This window comes from Astatotilapia calliptera, chromosome 17 (genome assembly GCF_900246225.1).
Source record: "Astatotilapia calliptera chromosome 17, fAstCal1.2, whole genome shotgun sequence".
NCBI lineage: Eukaryota > Metazoa > Chordata > Actinopteri > Cichliformes > Cichlidae > Astatotilapia > Astatotilapia calliptera.
Window position 1 is genome coordinate 29,640,422 of NC_039318.1, and position 21,659 is coordinate 29,662,080.

At 42.5% G+C, this 21,659-nt stretch overlaps 1 protein-coding gene across 1 annotated transcript; it reads right to left on the reverse strand.

Annotated features, from left to right (window-relative positions):
• Positions 1–371: 371 nt before the first annotated feature.
• LOC113009061 (uncharacterized) lies at positions 372–21,318 on the reverse strand. The gene is made up of 24 exons (XM_026147125.1): positions 21,051–21,318; positions 19,905–20,107; positions 19,715–19,819; positions 18,413–18,508; positions 14,481–14,591; positions 13,668–13,791; positions 12,535–12,991; positions 10,742–10,809; positions 10,409–10,652; positions 10,137–10,303; positions 7,735–7,957; positions 7,497–7,645; positions 5,802–5,893; positions 5,500–5,657; positions 5,280–5,425; positions 4,092–4,344; positions 3,888–4,003; positions 3,578–3,809; positions 3,346–3,479; positions 2,995–3,244; positions 2,604–2,734; positions 2,158–2,410; positions 1,884–1,990; positions 372–615 (listed from the first exon to the last, which is right to left on the reverse strand). Exons 1-24 carry the CDS (start codon positions 21,088–21,090, stop codon positions 608–610), a joined length of 3,867 nt encoding a protein of 1,288 aa, XP_026002910.1. The 5' UTR covers positions 21,091–21,318; the 3' UTR covers positions 372–607.
• Between the last annotated feature and the right edge of the window lie 341 nt (positions 21,319–21,659).

Below are 21,659 nucleotides of genomic sequence, written 5' to 3' on the forward strand. Positions count from 1 at the left end.
ATACACAAGATTTCAGAAGTGAGACATAAATTAAGGGCAAACAGTGAGGCTATAACAAAGGCCTCACTTGTATTTTCTTCTTTTTTTATTTATTGTTGTTGTTGTGCTTCGATTCACTCACTTAAATTTCAAGTACAAAATAATAAATTTACTAGGAAAACATGTTTTTGGAGGTTCAGAGCATTTCGTGTGAATTCAAATGGGTCAAAGATTCATTTCTGTCCCTCGAATCCTGAGTATCACTGTTTTTGTTCCATGGCTATGTTAAATAATAAGACACTCAAGCTGAGGGACACACACACACACACACACACACACACACACACACACACACACACACACACACACACACACACACACACACACACACACACACACACACACACACACACACACACACACACACACACACACACTGAATTGCTACCTGAAGTAGGTCTTTGTGTCTGCAGAAGGTAACAGAGGGAAATGTACATTTGAGTGAGACAGGACAGACCCTCTTTTGTCATGTAAACAACACAGCAGTAAGGATCAGTTTCTTGTTCTTGCTCTGGATGTTCCTCTTTGTCCTTCTGCTGCTGCTGCGTCATCGTCACCGTGGATGATTTCATGCCTCTGGATCAGAGAGGAACATTTTAGATATTAAACTGAGACTGACAAATATCCCAGTTAACAAGTTTCCAAAAGAAGAACGTGTAAATGAGCTGGTTTGCTGCTCTAAGAAGTAAATACTATGTGTACTGTTTTAAATTAACTCACTAACGCTCTTACTATTCTCATGTTTATGAGTTAAGTAGCTAAACACAGCCAGAGGAGACTGGGAACAGGTGATGTTGGCAGTCCTGCTGTTGATCTTATATTTAGTAAATTCATGAATGAACACTTTTCTCAAAATGTGGAGCTACAGTTAGGATCAAAAGTTTTTGGACAAAGACACAGTTTTTGTAGTTTTGCCTCTGCACACTACCAGAGTGGATTTTACATAAATCAGGATGTGATTGATGTGCAGACCTTCAGCTTTAATTCCTTGGGTTTTACAAAAAGATTTCATCAGCTATTTAGAAGATGTAGCCATATTCATGCACAGAGGCCTAACAATAATCGAACAAGCAGCCGACAAGGAGGTGAACCTTGTTTCTTCATTGCTTCGTTAAAAACCAAGAAGATAAAAGATCTGGAGTCGCTTCCATGTGTTGAACCTTCATTTGGTAACTATTTACTGGAACTCTTAGTGAGGTCCAAAGTTGTAAGTAAAAGTGAAGGAAGCCATCATTAGGCTGAAAAAGTCAAATAAACCGATCAGAGAGAGACAGGGGAGAAGATTCAGGAGTGCCCAAATCAAAATTCTGGTGCATTGACTGAAGGCAGAGAGAGACCCACAAACAAGCATCAACTGAAGGGGGCTGCAGTAAAAGCCTGGGAGGCAGCCTTTGGTGAGATCTCTGAGATTTCAGAGACTCACTGACTGCAAAGGAATTTCATCAAAGTATGAAAAAGAAATCCTCAAATTTAAAATTATGTTAGTTTATTTCATTCATTTTGAGCCTCTGAAAACAGGTGACAGTTAAAGTTTGAACCTCATAGACATCTTTATTATTTCGCTTAAATTGCACTGTGGTGGTAATACAGAGGCAAAACTACAAACACTGCCTCACTGTCTCAATACTTATGGACCAAGACCTTAATTGATCAATGAAGCAATATCTGTGCAACATCTAGATTTAAAAAAGCAAAAACAATAATGAAGTTTAAACACCGGAAACAGGAAACAGACTTATAACTTGTTTCCATCGGTGTAAAAATGAAGTAAACCCTACAAACAGTATGCGTTTTTAAAGCTGCTGTATCTGTGCTAAAATAACAGATACCTTTGTCAGACTTACCTATGACTTCAGCTGTATCGTCAGCCAGTGGGTCTGAGTTTATTATGTACTTGTTGCCAAATATCTGCACCAGCTTCTCAAAAAACTTGCATTCTTGTTTCTCTCCTCTGAAAACACGACACAGAACATCAGGACTGATGAGAAGACAAAAAGCTACAATCTGATAACTCTGAGGTGTGAATATGCTCAGAAGATAAAAACACGTTTACATTATGGATGATCCCACCACCTCACGGTGCCCTGTAACCTCTCAACAATGAACTGCTGAGCTTACTTTCTGCCTTCTAGGAAGTGCCTGAAATTAGCCCTCAGCCTCTTTATCCTGGACTGACATTGTTCAGGAGTGCGCAGGTAGCCCTGGCTGGTCATGACCTGAGAGATCTGGAGGAAGATCTGTTTGTTTTTGGCGCTGCCCTTTAAGTTCTCCTGGATCTCCTCGCTCCCCCAAATGTCCAGTAGGGCCTCGGTCTCTCCGTCGCTCCAGGGCAGCTTAGCGCTGTCGGGCACCCACTGGTTACCTGAGGGGACTGTGAGAAAAGAAACATTGATTTTTGTCCTCATGCATTGCCACACTTCTCTTAGCACCCAGTCATATGGTTTCTCTAGCTCCACAAAGAAACAGTGCCCTTCTCTATACTCCTTCATCAACACTTTCAAAGCACACATCACATCTGTGCAGCTCCCCCCACACACACTGTGACATACTCCATATAGTTACACCTTTTTTTGGGCCCAGTTCGAGTATGTAGTCATCTGGCTCATCTGCAGCCGACGTGTCTGCGGCCACGTCGTCGACTTTCAGTTCCTTCCTGAAGATTTTTTCCATCTCATTGAAGAATTTAAACTCTCCCCTACATTTGTAAAAAAAACTCACAGTTACAACCAGAACTCTAATTACAGTTTTTATGCTAATTACTGTAAACGACAAAGAGCATCTTTATGCTCTGTTGAGTTCTTTCTTGAAATCTTTTGAGATTGTCATGACTTCACATGGACCTTCACCCGTGATCGTGTCAAATGTAAAAATTTTAAAAGCAAAACCAATACTAAAACCAATAAACATCTAAACAAGTTTAGAATAAGTGAGAATCAAAATCTTGTCGTTACTGACTTTTCATGGAGGAAGCCATATTTAAGACGCTTAATGCGGGTGTAGCACTGCTCCGAGGTCCTTATAAATCCTCGGTCGTTCATCTTCTCTGAGATGTAGTCAAACACATGTCGGTTCTTCAGGCAGCCCTTCAGAGTGAGCTGAACGCCGTCCTCACCCCAGATCTCCAGCAGTGTGCGAGTCTCCTGATCCGACCAGGGCATCTTTCGGCTCAGGTCGACCAGGAGCCGGCTGGTCGAGGGCTGCTCATCTAAAACGAGGAAACGCCTTTATTATTGTGTTCATCTTTGGCAGTTTAGTTCATATATGCACAGTAACCCTGTGTATTACTGACTGGCTGTGTAAACCCACATAAGACAGGCTCATTGTCCATCAAAGGTTGTAAGGTGGCATCGGTACTGTCCACAGGGGCAAAAATAGACTCGTCGCCAAGCACCGGAGCAAGGAGGTTGAAGTATCGGAACGCCGTGGGCCGCCCTCCATTTCTGGAAAACATAAATCCACGGTCAGCTGGCCAACAACATTCGAGCCTGGATCATCTCAAAAAGCATAAAGCATGTATTGTTGTTTGTTTGTTTTTTACCTGCGGCTGTTGCAGTAACGCCTGTAAGTCTTCTTCAACCTTTTAATCCGGGAGTGGCACTGCTCCGCTGTCCTCAGGTAGCCTATTGCAGCCATTTTCTCAGATATCTCGGCGAATATGTGACTATTGCGGACGCATATTTTCAGGCCATGCTGCACATCATCTGCGGCCCACACCTCAATGAGAGCAACCGTCTCCTGCTCTGTCCACGTTGTGTTCAAACCATCGGCACCTGTTACAGGTAGACACACATGTAAGATACCTGACTTGTAGCTGATTTTTAATCTAATGCAGAGCGCGTGTTCTGTACCTGAATCCTGCTCCTCTTGTTCATCCCTTTCATCATACTCATCAAGAGAAACCGCTTCCTGTCCCAGTATTTGTTCCAGTTGGCTGTAGAACTTGTAATCAACTTTTCTTCCAGATCTAGCGGGAATGAAAACGGCAGTTACGGAGGCATCACTCAGAGAGAGCGATACAAAAACAGGTAAACCGATGGAAAGACTGAGCTCACTTCTTCCTTTCGTAGCACTGTCGAAAGTTGTTCCTCAGAGACTTCACCTTCCAGCGGCACTGCTCCGAGGATTTCGAAAAACCGAGGTCCTGCATTCTTTCGGAAATGTCTGCGTAAACGTGGCCGTTGTGGACGAAACCCCTCAGGGCCTTCTGGAGATCTTCTTCACCCCAGATATCGACAAGTACCAGGGTCTCCTCGTCTGTCCAAGAGCTGGTTGCTGGCTTTTCAGCTGACATGTTGATTTCTGGGTCTTGTGATTGAGACACAGAAATTTAACATGAGTATAAAACATCCAAAATGGGAAAAATGGGATTAGGAATACTTTTTTAACTGTGTTGAATTCATTTTTACTTTCACTTCACTTTAGTCTAAAGTCATCATAATCATCCGCACATACAGTACATGGCTTAAATTATGTAGTTACTGAAAGCATTTGGGGCTCACTATTTTTTGAGGCCAATTAGCATGGGTCTAGTATTACATAGGGACCTCTGGTGATTTGTTATACACTAATTGGATTGAAGAAGTTGTTATTGATCTTACCCCTGTGTGAATCCAGCAGTTTTGTTCTGTGTAAAATAAAAACTCCGACACAAACTGAACACAAAGGTTCTGTGATGATAGTGGCTGCATGCTAATCAGTATTTAAGTGATTTTTGCGCAATTTTTTTGTTGCTTATTTCATTCTCAAGAGTTATTTAGGCGTTTATGGAGATTTCTGGGTGCATATTCAGCAGGCTTATGTTCTATGCAGTCTGGAGAAAGACAAAGGAGAAAACAGGTGGAGAACAAGGAGCCTGCAGTGCAAAAACTGAGCCTGCAGTGCATGAGGTGTTTACGCTTTCCTTTACTTTCTCACATGCAGCATGCAGGAGTAGATACTCTGTGTCAGACAAGCTCTGGTTTCTGGAAATTTTATGTTTTGCTAAGGCGAGGGTGTCATCTGTGTGTGCAGGAGGTAGGAGACATGATTCACACTCACTTGCAGTGTATTGAAAAGGCATTCGCCTGCAAGATTCTCACATCACATGGACTTTGTACCAGGAACTTGGCAAATTAAAGCCCATTCATAATAGATATGAATAGGTCTTAAGAAGTTCAGAGCTGTGGTGCATGAAAAAGCATTAAAACAATCTTCCATTCTGAGTTAACATTAAGGGGGTGGGTAGAAGACAGAAATTTTACCTCTTTCTGTTACTGATTCACTGTTGGAGTCTTCTGATATTTCGATGGAGTCTGTTACCATGGTAGACGACGTTGATGGCTGCTTATCCAAAATTTGCTCCAGCAGATCATAGAATTTAAAGTCGACTCTGTCAGTCCCAGATGAGCTAGAGGCAGAAAGACAGGTGCGTTAAAACAAAGTCACTCCAACGGTGCGGGACTCCAGATGTGCAGTTTTTACCTCATGTTTTCCCGACACTGGCGATAGTTCCCCTTCAGACGTTTGATCCTCGTGTGGCACTGCTCGGGGCTGCGGGAGTAGCCGTTAGCGGCAAGCTTCTCTGAAATTTCAGTGAAAATGTGACCGTTGTGTGGGTAGCGTCTAAGGCACTGCTGGACCTGAAGGAAGGTAGAATTCCGTGTAAAAGTAGTAAAGTGAAGTAATACAGAATGAAGCAGCAATAAAGTGAGATTATCAGGAAATTTATGGACATTTCCGAAAGATTTTTTGGGGAGTGCATGGATTGTGACATTGTGCTTTACCTGAGGGTCTCCCCAGATCTCCAGAAGGATGATCGTCTCTTTGTCTGACCAAGGGACTTTCCTCCTGTCCTCCTGAATTTCCACAGCAGACTCTGAAGAGGCAGAAATAAAAAAGGAAACACATCAATACACAATCCCTTATTTCACTTTTTTTTTTTAGATAACTACAATACCGTACAAAAGTCTTGAGCTACCTCTCATTTCTTTACATTTTGCTCAGAAGATTGGAACAGCGATTTATTGAAATGTGAAAATATAAATTGAAATACACCATAGAAGCCACGAGCTTCTTTATTCTTCATGACTTTCAGATACTGTTCATCTGATGATAGTTTTTACATTCACCACTTCTTTTGTCCTTCACTTGTCCTCTTTCCTCATTTTTTAAAAAGAAAACACTGCAAACCATGCAAAGTTTTCAGCAAAAGGCTCTTTGAGAATCACCTTGTAGGTGCAAAAATACTACTTTATATCTGTCAAACTATCTTATGGCATTTTTGGCATTTTTCATAGAATCAACTAAAAAAAAAAAAAAAAGGTAACAAATGATATCTTTTGCAACACACTGCTAGTAACAAAGTGCCCAAAGATATCCTTCATTTTTTATTATATTTATTCTTTTGCCAAGTTGTCTGTTATGTGTTAATACTGTACTGGTTCATCCTGCAAGAAGATAGATGTTGTCTTATGCTTGAATGATTCGTAGGTCTGAGTTAAGTATCTTTCATTTCTCTGAAAACAATAAGATACAAGAACTGCATTAAAAATGAGTGAAAAAGCTTCAATGCTCAAAGAAAAACTATGAAAGACCTTGAGAACTATAGCTTAAGAACACTTGGAATATAAGGAAATGATGAGTGGCTCAAGGCTTGGGCACAGCACTGTGCTTTACATCGATTCTGCTGCCATGTACTCTACTGATGGATTATGTGAAAGAAAAGGTTACATTATGTTATAGTGAGATGATTATGATCTGAAGGCAGATATCCATTCTGTATATCTCAGTCAGTTAGTTATAAACACAAAAGTTTATGCTGTTAAATATAATTTCTGGTTTTCAAATTGAACCACAAATAAAGAAAACAGTTACTAAATACAACAAACTGACAACAGAAATAATAATAAATATACACAAAGTCATGGAAGAAGTGTGGGTGCAAAATTTAGAAAAACAAGCATTCACTTCTAACTTTAGATATCTGTTACATGTCCACAGCGCCCCCCAGAGGGCAAAATCAGAAAGTACAAAAACAAATGGTGATTTTTATAATGTGGAGCTTTGCTCATGTATCTTGTACTTCCCTACATTTAACTGCCTCGACGTAGTACTTCATCTGGCTCATGATCACAATTGTAATGTGGGAAGCAGAGAAAGAAAGTTCCAAGTTTTGCTGTCATTGCTTGGCAGTACTGCACAAACAAATGAGAAATCCAGGAGGCTCACAAACAGGAAATCCACTACAAATGAATCTAGTTTTACTAAAACCTTACCAACACTCACTGAAGAGTAGCGATTGCTCCTGCTATGCCATGCCATAGCAGGAGCTCATTGGCTCTTTGCCCAAAAGGAGCAATGAGCTCAATAGATTCCTTGTCAGCTGATGTCTCGACCAAGCAATAGCCAATCAGTGCAAACAAATTGGGAAGCAGGCTGTTTATCTAAACGGTCCTCCTGAGCAGAGAAACTGAGCTTACCCATGTCTGGATGAGTGTAGGCAGGAAAGTTGCGTTCTTCGGGCTCTCCTGGTATTTCTTCCAGCTGTGGAACTGAAGGGAAGTCTTTCACTAGAATTCTTCCCAGCTCGTTGTAAAACTTGCACCGAACTTGCTCCTGTCCTTTCAGGCTACAGTGCAGGGACAACAAAAGAGCAGAGATATTAGGTTTACAAATCGAAAACTTTTCTTTTACTCTTTCCACTCCGAGCACACATACTTGTTTTGGTAGCACTGCCTGAAGTTCGATTTCAGCCTTTTTAACCTCGTCTGGCACTGCTCTGGCGTCCGGGAGAAACCCTGTGTGGCCATTTTGTTGGATATGATGGAAAAAATGTGCCCGGTTCTGTGCATTCCCCTCAGCTCCTGCTGCATCTTATCTTCACCCCATGTGTTGATCAGGGCCAAGGTCTCCAAGTCTGTCCAGGGAACGCTTCTCGTTCCTAAAATAACAAATCACAGAATTTTGTCAGAAGTATTAATTCCATTTTTAGCAAAACAATACTGTGTCCAAAAAAAATGGACACATCTCTACGTATGATGTGGACAAAAAGTACTGGACCACCTCCACATTGCACCTGCAGGGGCTAACCATTTATGGAAACCCAAGCCATGAAGCTCCCATACACAGTTCCTGTGCTGATGTTAATGGACTATGCAGACATTAAGTTAGCAGAGTATGGGCGACTATTACGGACTCAGCACTCAACAACCCCACTCTGTTACCTCACATGCTCTGCCACTTTGTGGTTGATTTGCTACTGTTAATAAATGCTTTCACTTTGAAATAATACCACTAATAGCTGAGTGTGGAATATCTAGGAGGGAAGAAATTTCAACAAAGGCAACAGAGGCATCCTATTACACCATCACGCTCGAATTACGTAATATTAACCGACTCTGGTTATTTATGGAAACCCAAGCCGTCCCTTCCTTACTCCCCATGCTGCTGCCATCCTTGTCCATAGTCTTATTGCGTCCCGTATCGATTACTTCCTAATTTGGTCTCCCTATAAGGTCCCTTCATAAACTCCAACTTCTTCAAAATTCTGCAGCTCGGGTCATAACTCGCACTCCGTCAAGAGCTCATATTACCCCAGTTCTTCAGCAGCTTCACTGGTTACCCATAGACATCAGGATAAATCTTACTTGTGTATCCATAAATCTCCTCCTTCCTATTTGTGTGACCTGCTTCAGATCACCACTGTTTCCCACCCTCTCAGATCCTCATCTGCTATTCATCTTACTGTCCCGTCTGCACGTCTTATCAACAAAGCTTACATACACAACACAGACATCACATGGGGAGACAGGTCGGAGACCGGTAGTATTACGGAAAAACACTGAAATGTACAACACAATGAGCAAGTCACAAAGAGCACACAAATGTCCACATCACAATATCACGAAGCACGTGACAAGCAGCAGGGGTGAGAAGTAAGCCGATGCAGACACAGCCATCCTGCCCTGCCGCTATTTTTCCAGCGCTGGGCCCAGACCCGCCGTCCGACTCGACCTTGGAGATAAGCGTACGAGGGCGTTTGGAATGAAGAGTCTAAACACAGTTTGTTATCAGGGGAGAAACTGTTTGTTACATTCAGCTCCAGCCTTGAGACCACAGCTGGCGCCGATATGGTAGCCGCATGAAATAATGGTGGAGTTCTTGCTTTAGTGCGAACCACTGCATGACAATTTTACAGTCGGTCTAATGTCCATTACCGGTTCCTCACTATTCCCGTTGGAGAGCCGTGAGCCTCTCCGCGATGTTGTCGGAGTACTCACAGCACCCGCAAGCTTCTCCAAGTTAAACTTAAGTACAAGCTCCAACATCGTTGCAATCAACATAGCGGGCAGCCTTGTGGGGATTTGAACAGCTGTTTCCGCTTTCTTTATTCTTCGATAAGCCAGGGCCAAGCCAGCGCCGATCAGCAAGAACCCTGTTGTCATGGTTCCAAAAAGGTAGATATCTTCAATGGGCTCTCCTGAATCCAGGCTTCTCGTCGAGAAGAGGTTGTCAATTCCATTCAGGGACCAGTTGATCAAATCCATAATTCCTCTTTTAGGTTTTAGAGAACAGACTGTGAGACTCTTCCAGGGTAGAGGGAGAGAAGCAGACAAGACTAGACAGAAACATGAGAAAGCCAAGCAGGAAAGATAAGGGAAGGGAGAGGGAGAAAGTGTGACCGCCTTCGTCAAGAGCCAGAGAAGTGAACTCATTTTATGTATTTTATGACTATTGCTCCATTTATTAATTTTGTTCTTTTGTAAGGTGACCTTGGGTTTCTTGAAGGCGCCCTTGAGTAAAATGTATTATTATTATTATTATTGAATTCTTTGAGCTCTTTAGATCAACCCACTCTTTCACAAATGTTTGCAATGGCAGCCTGCACGGCTTTGTGCATGATTTTATACGACTGTAGCAATGAGACTTAAACATCTGGATTCAAAGACTGGACGGACAAACAGCATTACGAGTCAGAGGGAAAATAGTAAATTCTGTAATCCTTAGCATTTCTTTCAGATGCAAAATTGTATGAAGCCTTAAAAGACAGAAAAGCTTTTAATGTCACTAACAATTGTGCTGCAAGAGTTAAACTTAAGTACAAATATGTGACCTCCTACCAATTTCCAGGTGGCCCGTTTGTCCGACAAACTGCAAGTCATCATCACCGTCTCGGGACTCGTCTTCATCGATAATTTCCTCAACGTCGTAGGTGATCTCAGGAACGGCCAAGGAAGCCGATGAGCCGAGGACCTGATCCAGCTGTGTGTAAAATTTATGCTCCAGCCTGGAGTTCCCTCCGGCGACAGATCAGGGAGAAAACAACAGGATCAGTGAACATATCTGACAAACGTCAGCGAGAGCTTCAAAATCTGTGTCGTTAAATGCCCACTTGTTCTGACGGAAGCACTTCTTCAGTCGTTTGATCCTCGTCTGGCACTGCTCCACTGTCCTCATGTAGCCCCTCTCTGCCATCTTTTGTGCAATTTGGGTGAATATGTGGCGGTTTTTCAAGCAGCCCTTCAGAGCTCGCTGCACGGAGTCCTTCCCCCAGATGTCGAGAAGATGGAGCGTCTCCTCATCCGACCAGGGAACTTTTGTGTCCGTTACAACTGGAAAAGAGCCCTCCTGAGAGTCTGAAATGAAACACGAAGACTCAGTTAAAGCAATGCTTAGAAATACAAAACCAAATATTAGATTGAGACCATGTATAAACTGCACACACCTGTATAATCTCCCCATATGGAGATGAGAGGAGATTCACCTGAATTCTCATCATCCACTGAGGACTCCCTGCAAAGGTTAAAAAACTACGATTGGAGTTGCTCGCTTACAAACCGTTTTCTCATCAAATGTAATTATTTATTTAACGCTGTTCTAACTGAAATACAGGAGTGTGTAAAAAATGAATTGCACTCTATGATCAACCACCATTACCAACAACACCGTGTGACTTTATCAATGTTTCACATTACTGTGGAGGAATTTTGGCCCATTTTTTTTATAGCTTTGCTGCAATTCATTCATTTATGCACAGCTTTCTGTGAAAAGAAATGAAACAAAAAACATGCCTAAAACGTTTTCCACTAATAAATAATCTTCCTCACTTTAGATCGATGGCTTCAAATTGTTTGGAAATTGCTTTATTACCCTTTGCAGATTGACAGCTAGCTGCTATTCTTCTCTAAGATCACTGCTGATGATCAGTTATTTAAGTGCATTTGATGAGCAGCAACTGGATGCTACTGACCCAAGCAAGTGGTAAAGGTGTACAGTGCTCCCTCGCTATAACGCGGTTCACCTTTCACGGCCTCGCTGTTGCGTGGATTTTTTCTGTGCAAATTTTTTTTACGGCACATTGTGTTCCGCGTCCTGATCGGCTGTAGACCACTGTCTCCTAGAGGCACTGTCTCCTGTACAGTACAGAATGTGTTCAGGTTGTCAAATGTACATAAATCTTCGATCGCTAGCAGTGTGACTCTGAAGTGCTGTACTGTTTGTTTGTAAGTTTTCTCCCCAACAAGCACAACAATGTCGACGAAACGTTTTGCACCGTCAAAGGCACCTGCGGTTGCACCCAAAACGCAGAGGAAGATGCTAACCATCGCACAAAAAGTTGGACTTCTGGACATGCTAAAGGAAAGTAGAAGTTTTCGGACCATAAAGGCACACCAAATTATAAGGAGCATTAAGCGAAACAAAACAGTCAGATAAACTTTACTCAACTCATTCTTCTTGCTTCCTCTACTTCCGTAACATTGATCCATTAATGTTGAATTCTCTGGCAGCTGCTCTATTCCCATCTTCTGGCCCTGAAAACAGGGTTTGATCTTTGGTTTCATTTTATAATACTGAACTTATTTTTCCACGAAGGTTTGAACTTTGAGAGTGTTTAAACAAGAGAGAAAGCGAGAAAATGTTCATGCCTGTCTGAGAAAAGCGTATAAAGTGTGTAGTGAGGGGCTTTACAGCTTTAAAAGATCTAAAATAATTGGAAAAAATAAAGTTGGCCCCTTCATGGACTTCACCTAACGCTGGTTATTTTTAGAACGCAACTACCGCGATAAACAAGGGATCACTGTACTTTTTTTACACACTGCTTATTCTTCTAGTTTGGCTCTTTTTTTTTGTTAAATAAATAATGACTCTGTGAAATATGTCACGCCTTGTTGTTCATCTGAGGTTGTATTTCCATAATTTTAAGTCCTGCTAAGGACCAGATGATTTTTATAAACAAACCTCGTGAATGAGAGAACCTGTACTTTCTATTTCGCATGACTCTATATTAGCATTCACGCTCTCTGCAGTGTAGACATCTGCTGAAAATTTAATAGGAAATCATTTACGTCCTGGGGAGAGATTTCAGTCTGAACCAAACATTAAAGGCGGACCAGTAGACCTACATCCTAGCATGACTTTGATCAAACAGATAAAGTTATGGACAGACGCAAACATGTGATGTCGACCGTTTGTTAGCAACAAATGAATAAAACATATATTAACATATGGAAACCTTACAAGAAAGCTGAAGTCTCCTGCTGCTTTGTGGGAATGTCCACACCTCCGCTCAGCTTCCTCTTCCTGAGAATGCGAGCTGCCCTCAAGCTTTGGTTGTTCTCACTGGCTTCTGAATCCGTGTCTGCAGTCTCGTTGGATGTAGTGAGGTCTATGGTTTCGTCGCATGGCAGTGTGCTAATTATGTTTTGTACTTTCCTCTCCTGAGAAATGTTTCCAGCTCTAGCCTGCAGCTGCCAACTGCCAGAGTCCCTCGTCTCCCTCGGTCCTTGCCTGATCGGCTCAGAGCTCCTCCTTGACTTCTCCGTGCTGCTTGCGTTGACGGGAGCGCTGAGAAGTCCTTTGTGGTCGGAGTCTTTGAGAGCAGGTGAGCAGGAGGCTGTTTCCATGACAGTTTTGGTCCCAGGAGGCAGTGACAGGGAGGTGAGGATGCAGTCATCCATGGGTAATAATCTGGGATCTACAATTGAGCGATTAGACTGTTATTAAAGCTCTGGTTCAACTTAAACACAAATAAAACAGCTGTCAGACATGTCCAAACTCCAACTGAAATAAACATAAACAGGCTGTCTAGGCATTTCTTTGTGATCTCTTTTTGCTCTACTTTTCTCTCCTGGCTTTCCCTCCCCAACAGCTGATGGCGACAGATGGCTGTCCTCTCAGGGCCTGGTTCTGCCGGAGGTTTCTTCCTGTTGAAGAGACGTTTTTTCTCTCCATTGTTGTCAAATGCTTGCTCACAAAGGGACTGGATGTCTGTCTATAATAGTGTAAAGCCTTTACCGCAGACTCTAAAGCGCCTTGAGAATAACTACGTCTTGCATAAATAAAACTGAATGACACAAACTCCAGTGAGCTTTTTTTTTTATGACAAGGCTTTGGGATTCATAATTTAGGAAGTATGGGGAATTAAGTAGCAAAATTAATGGAGAGAAAAACATAGCACTCCTGTGACAACAACACAACAAGAGTTCAAAGTAAGCATGAATATTTTACCTGCAAATAACATTTTCAATTTATGAATCTCAGAACGCCCTCGCGCCACATTTCCAGTGCCGCTGAGCTACGAGCCTTTCTCTCGACACATTTCAGGACACGGTGAAGTGCAATTATCTCCCACCAGTGCGTGCCCGCAGTACCTTTCTCTTTAAAATGGCCGAGGTTTCTGTGGTGTTCAAGTACAGCCTTCATGTCCTCCGGGGGGAAAAGGGTTTGCAAACAGTCGTCTAGGAATGACGGCGTGTCTCTGAGCAAGGCGGCCAACTGAAAGAAAAATCAAGGTCTTAATTTTGGTAATTCTGCAATTATTTATTATATTAGTTAAATTAATTGTTTATACAGCCAAAATGATCTATATCATAGAATTAAATAAAGAATTTAAATTCATTTGAAGAGACTTAATGCTAGAATATGTGATCCATGTAATTAAATATAGTTGATGTGAACACGTGTATTTCTAATACTCTGGACTGCTTCTAATTTAGCTTTGCTCTAGTGTTTCTCTCTAGTGGCTCAGTACTAAAAAGGGAATGAGCCTTTTGGGAGGCCCTGGTGAGCGTGCACCCTGTTAACCCTCCTTTCTCCACAGCGGTACAGACAGCTGAGCCCCAGCTGAGTCTTTGTGCTCCAGTCAGCCTTTGATGGCTGTTCAGTTTGGAAACGTGCCAGTGGAGACAGATAAGGTGCACTGTGTTAATATGATGCACAACTACAACAGGTTTTAAAAAAAAAGAAGAAACAAGCAAAACTAATCAACAATAAATTCACATGTTCACGTGTTGCTGTCTCCACAGTAGCGCTAAATGTCTCTTAATGTAATTCCAATCTGGACATGTTAACATTTATACAGTTAAGCGGGACAGACAAAACAGAGCTGAAGTGTCATGTAACAATCATTATCAGGCAACAGGCTAGTGATGCCTGGCACGGATGAGCACAAAGATACACAGCACCTGTGTGAAGTCTGGGACGGGCAGCAGCTCCTCCAGTCTGGATATGAACTCCCACACCAGCATCTCTAGTGCTGCGTCGTACTTTGAGCCAAAATATACCGGGAAGATTTCCTGCAAGTGAGAAAGAAAGGCACAGAATGATTAAGAGCCTAAGTCACCAATAGACGGACCACAGAAAAAAGTGGATGGATAGACTACACATTTTCATTATTTTTTAATTGAAACTTCTCAAAAACTTTTTTTTGGTGTAATTTTTCAATGCAAACTCAATTGATTGATAATACTTTATTCATCCCGAGGGAAATTGGGTTAAGGCTGCCAGCCGTGCCAGCTCCATCTTACCCTTCCGACCATACATACATTACACAAACATCACATGGGGTAGACAGGCCAGAGAGATATAACAATGGAAAATGCACAACACGAGCAAAGACAAGGAGAAAAAAATAACTCCCCCCAGACAGAGCTCAGATCAGTTTAAGAACAGAAAAAAACATCTCAGCACATGAATCAGCACATCTCACAACATAGAAGACATAAGCTTCGAAGGCGTTTGGAGGGGGGGGGTGAGTGCAGGGTCCCTTCACCCAGTTAGGCAAAAGTCAACAGTCCTCGGTCGACGCGAGTGGCCTTGAATGAGGAGGGAGAAAGTCACAACACGGTCTTGTTATCTAAGGGAGAATTGTTATTCCTGTCAGTTTTTGCCTTGAGCATCCAGCTGGCGCCAGGGGGCCGCATGAGATGAAGATGGTAGCTGTTTTGGTTAGTGCAAACAAACTGCTTCCAATTTTACAGTTGTCTAACGTCCGTCACTGGTCACAGGTTTTCGTTGGAGAGCTGCGAGCCTCTCCACGATGTTATCCATCCATACCGAGATGTTATCCAGTTTGCTCATAGAGCATGAGCGTTTACGACAGCCGTGAGCCTCTCCGAGATGTTGTCAGATGTTGTCGGTCGGTCTCAGTACTCACAGCACCCGCAAGCGTCTCCAAGATGTCATCCGTGCTGCATCTGAGCCCATTCTGAGAAGCCACAGCTCGCTCCATCGTTCCAATCAACATAGCGGGCAGCCTTGTGGGGATTTGAACAGCCGTTTCAGCTTTCTTTATTCTTTGATAAGCCAGGGCCAAGCCCAGGGCCAAGCCCAGGGCCAAGCCCAGGGCCAAGCCCAGGGCCAAGCCAGCGCCGATCAGCAAGAACCCTGTTATCATGGTTCCGGAAAGGTGTCTTCAATGTCTTGTCACGGGCTCTCCCGAACTCAGGCTTCTCGTCGAGAGGAGGGTGTCAATTGCATTTAGGGACCAGTTGATCAAATCCATAATTCTTCTTTAGGTTTTTAGAGAACAAGTCTGGGAGACTCTCTTAGGGTTAGAGAATAAGCGAGACTATACAAAAGACATGAGAAGCCAAGCAGGAAAGATAAGGGAGAAAGTGTGACTGCCTCCGTCCAGAGCCAAGAAGCTCTTGCCACCAAATTGTAAACTATATACAGATACTGTTACAAATATTAGGTTACTTCAAAATATATTGCATTTAGTTATAATGAATTTATTCAACTTTGTTTGAGGAACTTTTCTCTAACTGGACTTCCTTAAATTTTAACTGAATGCCCTTGGTTAAGAGAGGTACAGCTATAAAGGGGTGCTGTCAGGAAACATTAGGACTGTTCGATATAAAGATATATATCGGATGACGATATAAAAACGTCTATGTTTCATTTTAGCTATCGTTTGTTTCGTGGTGTCACAAAATAAACTGTTTACGACAGTATTTTTTCATCGTCTTGATGGTCACTGTAGTGGCTATATTCATTTCTTAAAGTTCTCTCTTTCTCTTATATTTTATATAACCACACTATGGACGGACAAGCGCATGTTTTTATGAGTTGTGGTTAGCAACAGCGACGGTAACAGCATCGCGTGTCCGCTTGTTCATGTTCCACATTAACCTTTCACAATAAAGCTCAAGATCCTGTTGAGACTTTTCAAAATAAACAGAATCACGTGAAAGATGCAGATTATTTACGGATCAGAAGTAAAAAAGAGCCGCCAGGTGCTAAAAAATAAACCTTAGACTCAAACGTTAGAACAGGCTTTTCCCTGCACCAAACTTAGAGCTGTCTTCTTATTTATCATCTGTGCCTTATGTTATAGAGACCCGTAATTAAAGCACCTCCTAATGCATATACAGCCTCATCTCTTTCGTGGATTTCACGTGCTGACATGTCTAACATCAGTCAACTTCACAGTTGTACCACATCCCAAAGGTGTCTGGGGAGGCCACTGAACTCACTGTGATGTCTCATAAAGCCACTTTAAGGCCACTTTTACTTGAAGTAGCCATTGGAAAATGTAAAGTTGTTGCCGCCTCCATCTCATAGTGATATTTAAACCATGATTAACCTTTTAAAACCCCAGGGACTTTCTGAGGCTCCTGCTTGAAAATGTCATGCCCAAAATGATTCGATTAGTTCTCTACAATTACAAAATCTGTGTAAACCATCTTGATATGAAAATAAAGCTTACACTTGTGAGAATTACTCTTAGGTGTAACCATCACAGCAAATGCCATTGTGTCAAAGGTACTGAGGATTGAACAAAGCAAAATATGAAGAAGTCTTTCCTGGACTCCTTTTTTGTGTCTCTTATAGCACATAACCCCTGTGAAAATCTGCTGCAGTAGACCAAAAACTAAAGAAAGCCATGAATCAGCATTTAGACAAAGATGGACGCTGCTGAAGTGACACAGAGCAAAGTCACTTCAGAGGTTTTATTGGAAGCATAGCTAAGCTTTTGGCAATTTGGCACCATCTACGAAAGCTTACATTTCTTAGGTGTTGAATAGCAGAAATTAGGCTTTTATTGTCAGAGGTCTTTTCTGCAAAACAAAGCAATAAAAACACGGACAGCCGCAAAGTACGCAGAGTGGTGTGTATTGCATCTGTGTGTAAATAAGTGAATAAGACAAAATAGCGATGGGAAGCTGCTCTTGAAGCACACTGGGAGATGGAAGTGTGCGGCAGGAGCGGTTTTATCGTGGTGGAATTTTTAGAAGCAAGGGAGCAAAGGTAATTGTGTGTTTAGTTTAGTGTGGTAAATTTTGTTTGGAGTGTGATGAAACTTGGAGTTTTGGAATCTGTGAGTTCTGCGCTTTCAGCAGAGACGTTGCTTGTCCGCGTACATGCTGGCAGGTGACTCGACACTTTGCGTTTACATCTTTTCGTGCTATCTTTGATTGTTTGTCGTTTGAGCTGTGTTTGGCAGTCATAGAAATAATTTTGGGAGCTTTTAGCTGAGATTCTGAAGTTTCTGTCGATACCACACATGTCTATATTTAAACAACAGACCAGGCGGCACAGCCTGTGAAACCAGATGTTCCGCCTGTGTCACCAGGAATTAGAGTTCAACAAGTTAAAGGACCAAAAATATCTGGGTGCTGGTGAGTAATCTAGAACCAGTACTATACATTTCTGATCAAGAAAGCCACAAAAGCCACAAACTGAGAGGCATCATAACAGCTTCATACCAGCAACGGTGTCCTAATGGTTCAAAAGAGGCAAAAATGTGCCAAGAAACCATCCCCATATGACTACACCGCTACCAGCAGCCTTTACAGTTGACACACTTTTGATGCCAAATTGTAACTCTACCATCTGTGTGCCTCAGCAGAAACCAAGACACATCAGACCAGGCTACACCCTCCCCCACCCCCAATCTTCAGCAGCTCAGTTTTGGTGAGCCCACTTCAGCCTCACGTTTCTGGTGTTGGCTGACAAAAGTGAATCCTCATTTAGTCTTTTGATACTGTACTCCATCTACCCTCAAGGTCGGGCATGATGTGAATTCTGAGATGACTCTGAGAGTGTTATCAGAGTTACTGAAGTCTTCCTGAAAGCTTGAATGTGTCTGGTTTGTCTCTGCAAGATGTCTCACCTGGAAAAAATATTTTCTTTCAGAGGGATCCTCCAGTAACGAATGCACCAGCTCCACAAAGTTCACCTCCGATTCCTCCACGTGGTTGATGGTGACCTGATATAAACACACACACGAAAAAAAAGAGGAATATATTCTTACAGCTCATGAAAATCAGAAGTCCAGTGTCTCAAATAGTTAAAATATTTCCTAAAATAAATCTCAAAACTATTTCCTGTGGATTTAAACACTAAGTAGGCTCCTAGTCGAGGTTCCTTTACCACATCAGTGGCACTGCTGAGGTGACACTGAAGCCCAGGTTGCTTTGAAAGTAGCCTTCAGTTCATCTTTGGGTGTTATTGGGTTGGGTGTTTCTCACCTTCCTCTTCCTCTAATAGATTCTCTGTGGGGTTCCCGTCAGCCAAGTTATCTGGCCAATCAAGTACAGGAATAACATAGTTTGCAAACCATGTAATAGTCACAGTAGGCAGTGGTAAGTCCTGCTGAAAAAGTAGATTGGCATGAGCTTCACAGCAGGTGAACGCAGACGTGCTGTAACATCACCAACCACCACCAACACCAGCAGATGAATTGGCACCCTGATATCCTCACAGGCAGCAGGAACTTCACACGGCACTTCAAACATTTTAGATTAGTGACTCCACTCTTTCCTCTAAGATCTTGATTTCCAGATGAAATGCCCGGAAATAATACTGAAACCAACCCCAGTCCGCTCCTTCCTCAAATTCTTTGAATCAACTTTTACTGACAATCCTCTCAAAGCTGCGCCCTGTTGTCCAAGCACAGTTTCCCACCGCACTATTCCCTTCCAGCAAACTTTCAGTTAATGTGCTTCGATACAGAACTCTGAGAACAGGCAGCCTTTTCAGCAGTGACCTTCTGTGGATTAACCTCCTTGTGAAGGGTGTCGATGATCATCATCTGGACAACTGTCAAGTCAGCAGGTTGAACTGGTATTTATACCATTTCAGTATCAATTTAATCAATTCTTTTAAAATGTGGCCATAATTATCTAAACAAACACAAAGAAAGGCCTTAATTATTTTACTACGTATAATGAATCTTGAATATATGAAAGTTCTTTTTTAAATTAAATAGCACCCCCCCCCCCCCCAAATGTTTAAATGACACTATATATTTTTAAGATGTACTAGTATAATAACTCACTCTAGTTTTACTTAATGAGAACCCCCCCCCAAACAAAACAAGGAGGACTTCTTCACTGCATAGCAGGTATGTGCTAAGTCAACCTAGCGCTCAGCTTTTACACAGCTGTGCATTTTCCTGCTAAAGTTCACTTACGTGGTGATCCTTGGCAGTACTGACAGGGGCTTTTATTCTGTCCAGATGTGGCTGAATGATCTGCATATCCACTGGATGCTCCCCTCGACACAGCTCCAGAACCAGCTGGTTATACACAAAAATCAGATATTTTTAAATGACTACAGCTTTAGCTTCCTCTCAGTATGACCAAAACGTAAACACTACTGACCCTGGCCCTGAGTCCCAGGATGAGCTGAGCCCTCTGACTGTAGCTCATCAGCTCTGGGACCAGCTCCGTCACCATGGTAACAAACTCTTCCAGCATCCCGTAGTGATCCACAAGTCCCTGCTGCACAACTTGCCACACTCCAGCTGATAAAAGCTGCAAGGGTGGGGCCAGGAGCCGAAGATAACGGAGGGGAAGGTCATTACCTGAAGAGTAGGAGAGAAGAAGCAAAACCACAACAGAGACAAATGTCTTATTGTTTTGTTACAGGCCTACAACACCGTGTGTCCTACAGCAGCAGCGATTTATATCAAGCTGGCTTCACACTTTGTGAGAACTTCTTAGGTAATCAGCAAGCAGGTCAAGCTTTACAGAAAATTTTAGAAAGGTTTTTCATTCATTTTCTTATCTGAATGTCCGCCTCGCAATGATGTTTCGCTCCTAACTTTCAAGAAAGTCACTAAATCACCTCTGTTATGTTGGATTTCTTTGTGATGTGAGCCTGTCTGCCTGAAAAGAGGATGTAATTTAAGTAAATACGCTAAGAAAGACAAAAAACAAAATCAAAACAAAAGGGAAACTACCTCAGAATAAGTGCAAACAAGCTGCGACAGCCTTTCTTTGAGGATCCTGAGTGAACAGCATCCACCTGACGGCTGACGCTTTATATGCTGGCACAGGATGCATAAGTTAATTTGACGTGTAGTGGCAAAGTGCTGCGTAAAATAATGACATGACAGCGCTGCTCCGAGGTGCACTGACAGCGGCATCCATCAAACTCCCCCACAAACTCACAACACGGATTACACGACTTATTGCTGACCTTTATAATGCAGGATGCACAAGCTATTGGATTTCTGGCAGAGGTAATACGGCTAGTAAGTAGAAATAATGCTCTGATAGCACAGATGTTTAGCCCAAACCACTGACGGAGTGAAGGAAAACAACCATCACTTTCTAATGAGATCAACTGTGGATTAAGTGAGTCCTTCTCCAAATACTGCAGGAATATCAACAGAGAACAGAAGCAGGCAATCGCCGTTATCGTTGAGGTCACTGTAAAAATCATTGTTACCAACACAAAGATCGGGGATCATATAAGATAAGATACCGTGATTTTTTCCCCCCTGTTTATTCTGATACACGCACCTCGGTTGCTTCCACTTTCAGTTCCGCGTTTTATTTCCATTTCGCAGCTGACAGAAAAAAATGGCCAGTTGTCCCCCTCGGGTTGTAGCTATCGGGAAAAAAATTTATGTATAAAGCCTAATGAATGAATTCTGCAAATGTTTGATTAATAAAATGACCATCTGCGATCGCCAAGCAGCAAAATACGAGCGCAGTGTTGTTGGAGGTATGAACGTTCTCTAGGTTTTACTCGGTACTGGGAGGAAAAGGCAGAACAAAGGTTTCTGGTCTCATCCGCCTCAGTCCAGATCACGGCAAGCCCTCTTTCCTGGTTGGTTGATGAAGACCGGATCGACCAGGAAATTTTGATTTCATAACACTAGATGGCGCCAGACCGCCATCAGGTCCGACCAGGTTTTCCTCTGGCTCAGTGTTGTGTTTGTTTCTATGGAGGGATGCTGTCAGGGCCGTAACCGGAGCGTAGACTTTACTGAGGCCCGCAATTTCTACTGCTGGATAGCATGTAAGCCTATTCGCCTATAACTGATCACATGGCTGATCACAGTTTCATGCTCATCTCTGCCTGTTTGAACAACTCTGCTCCACGTTTCCTTTCTCTGATTTCAGATC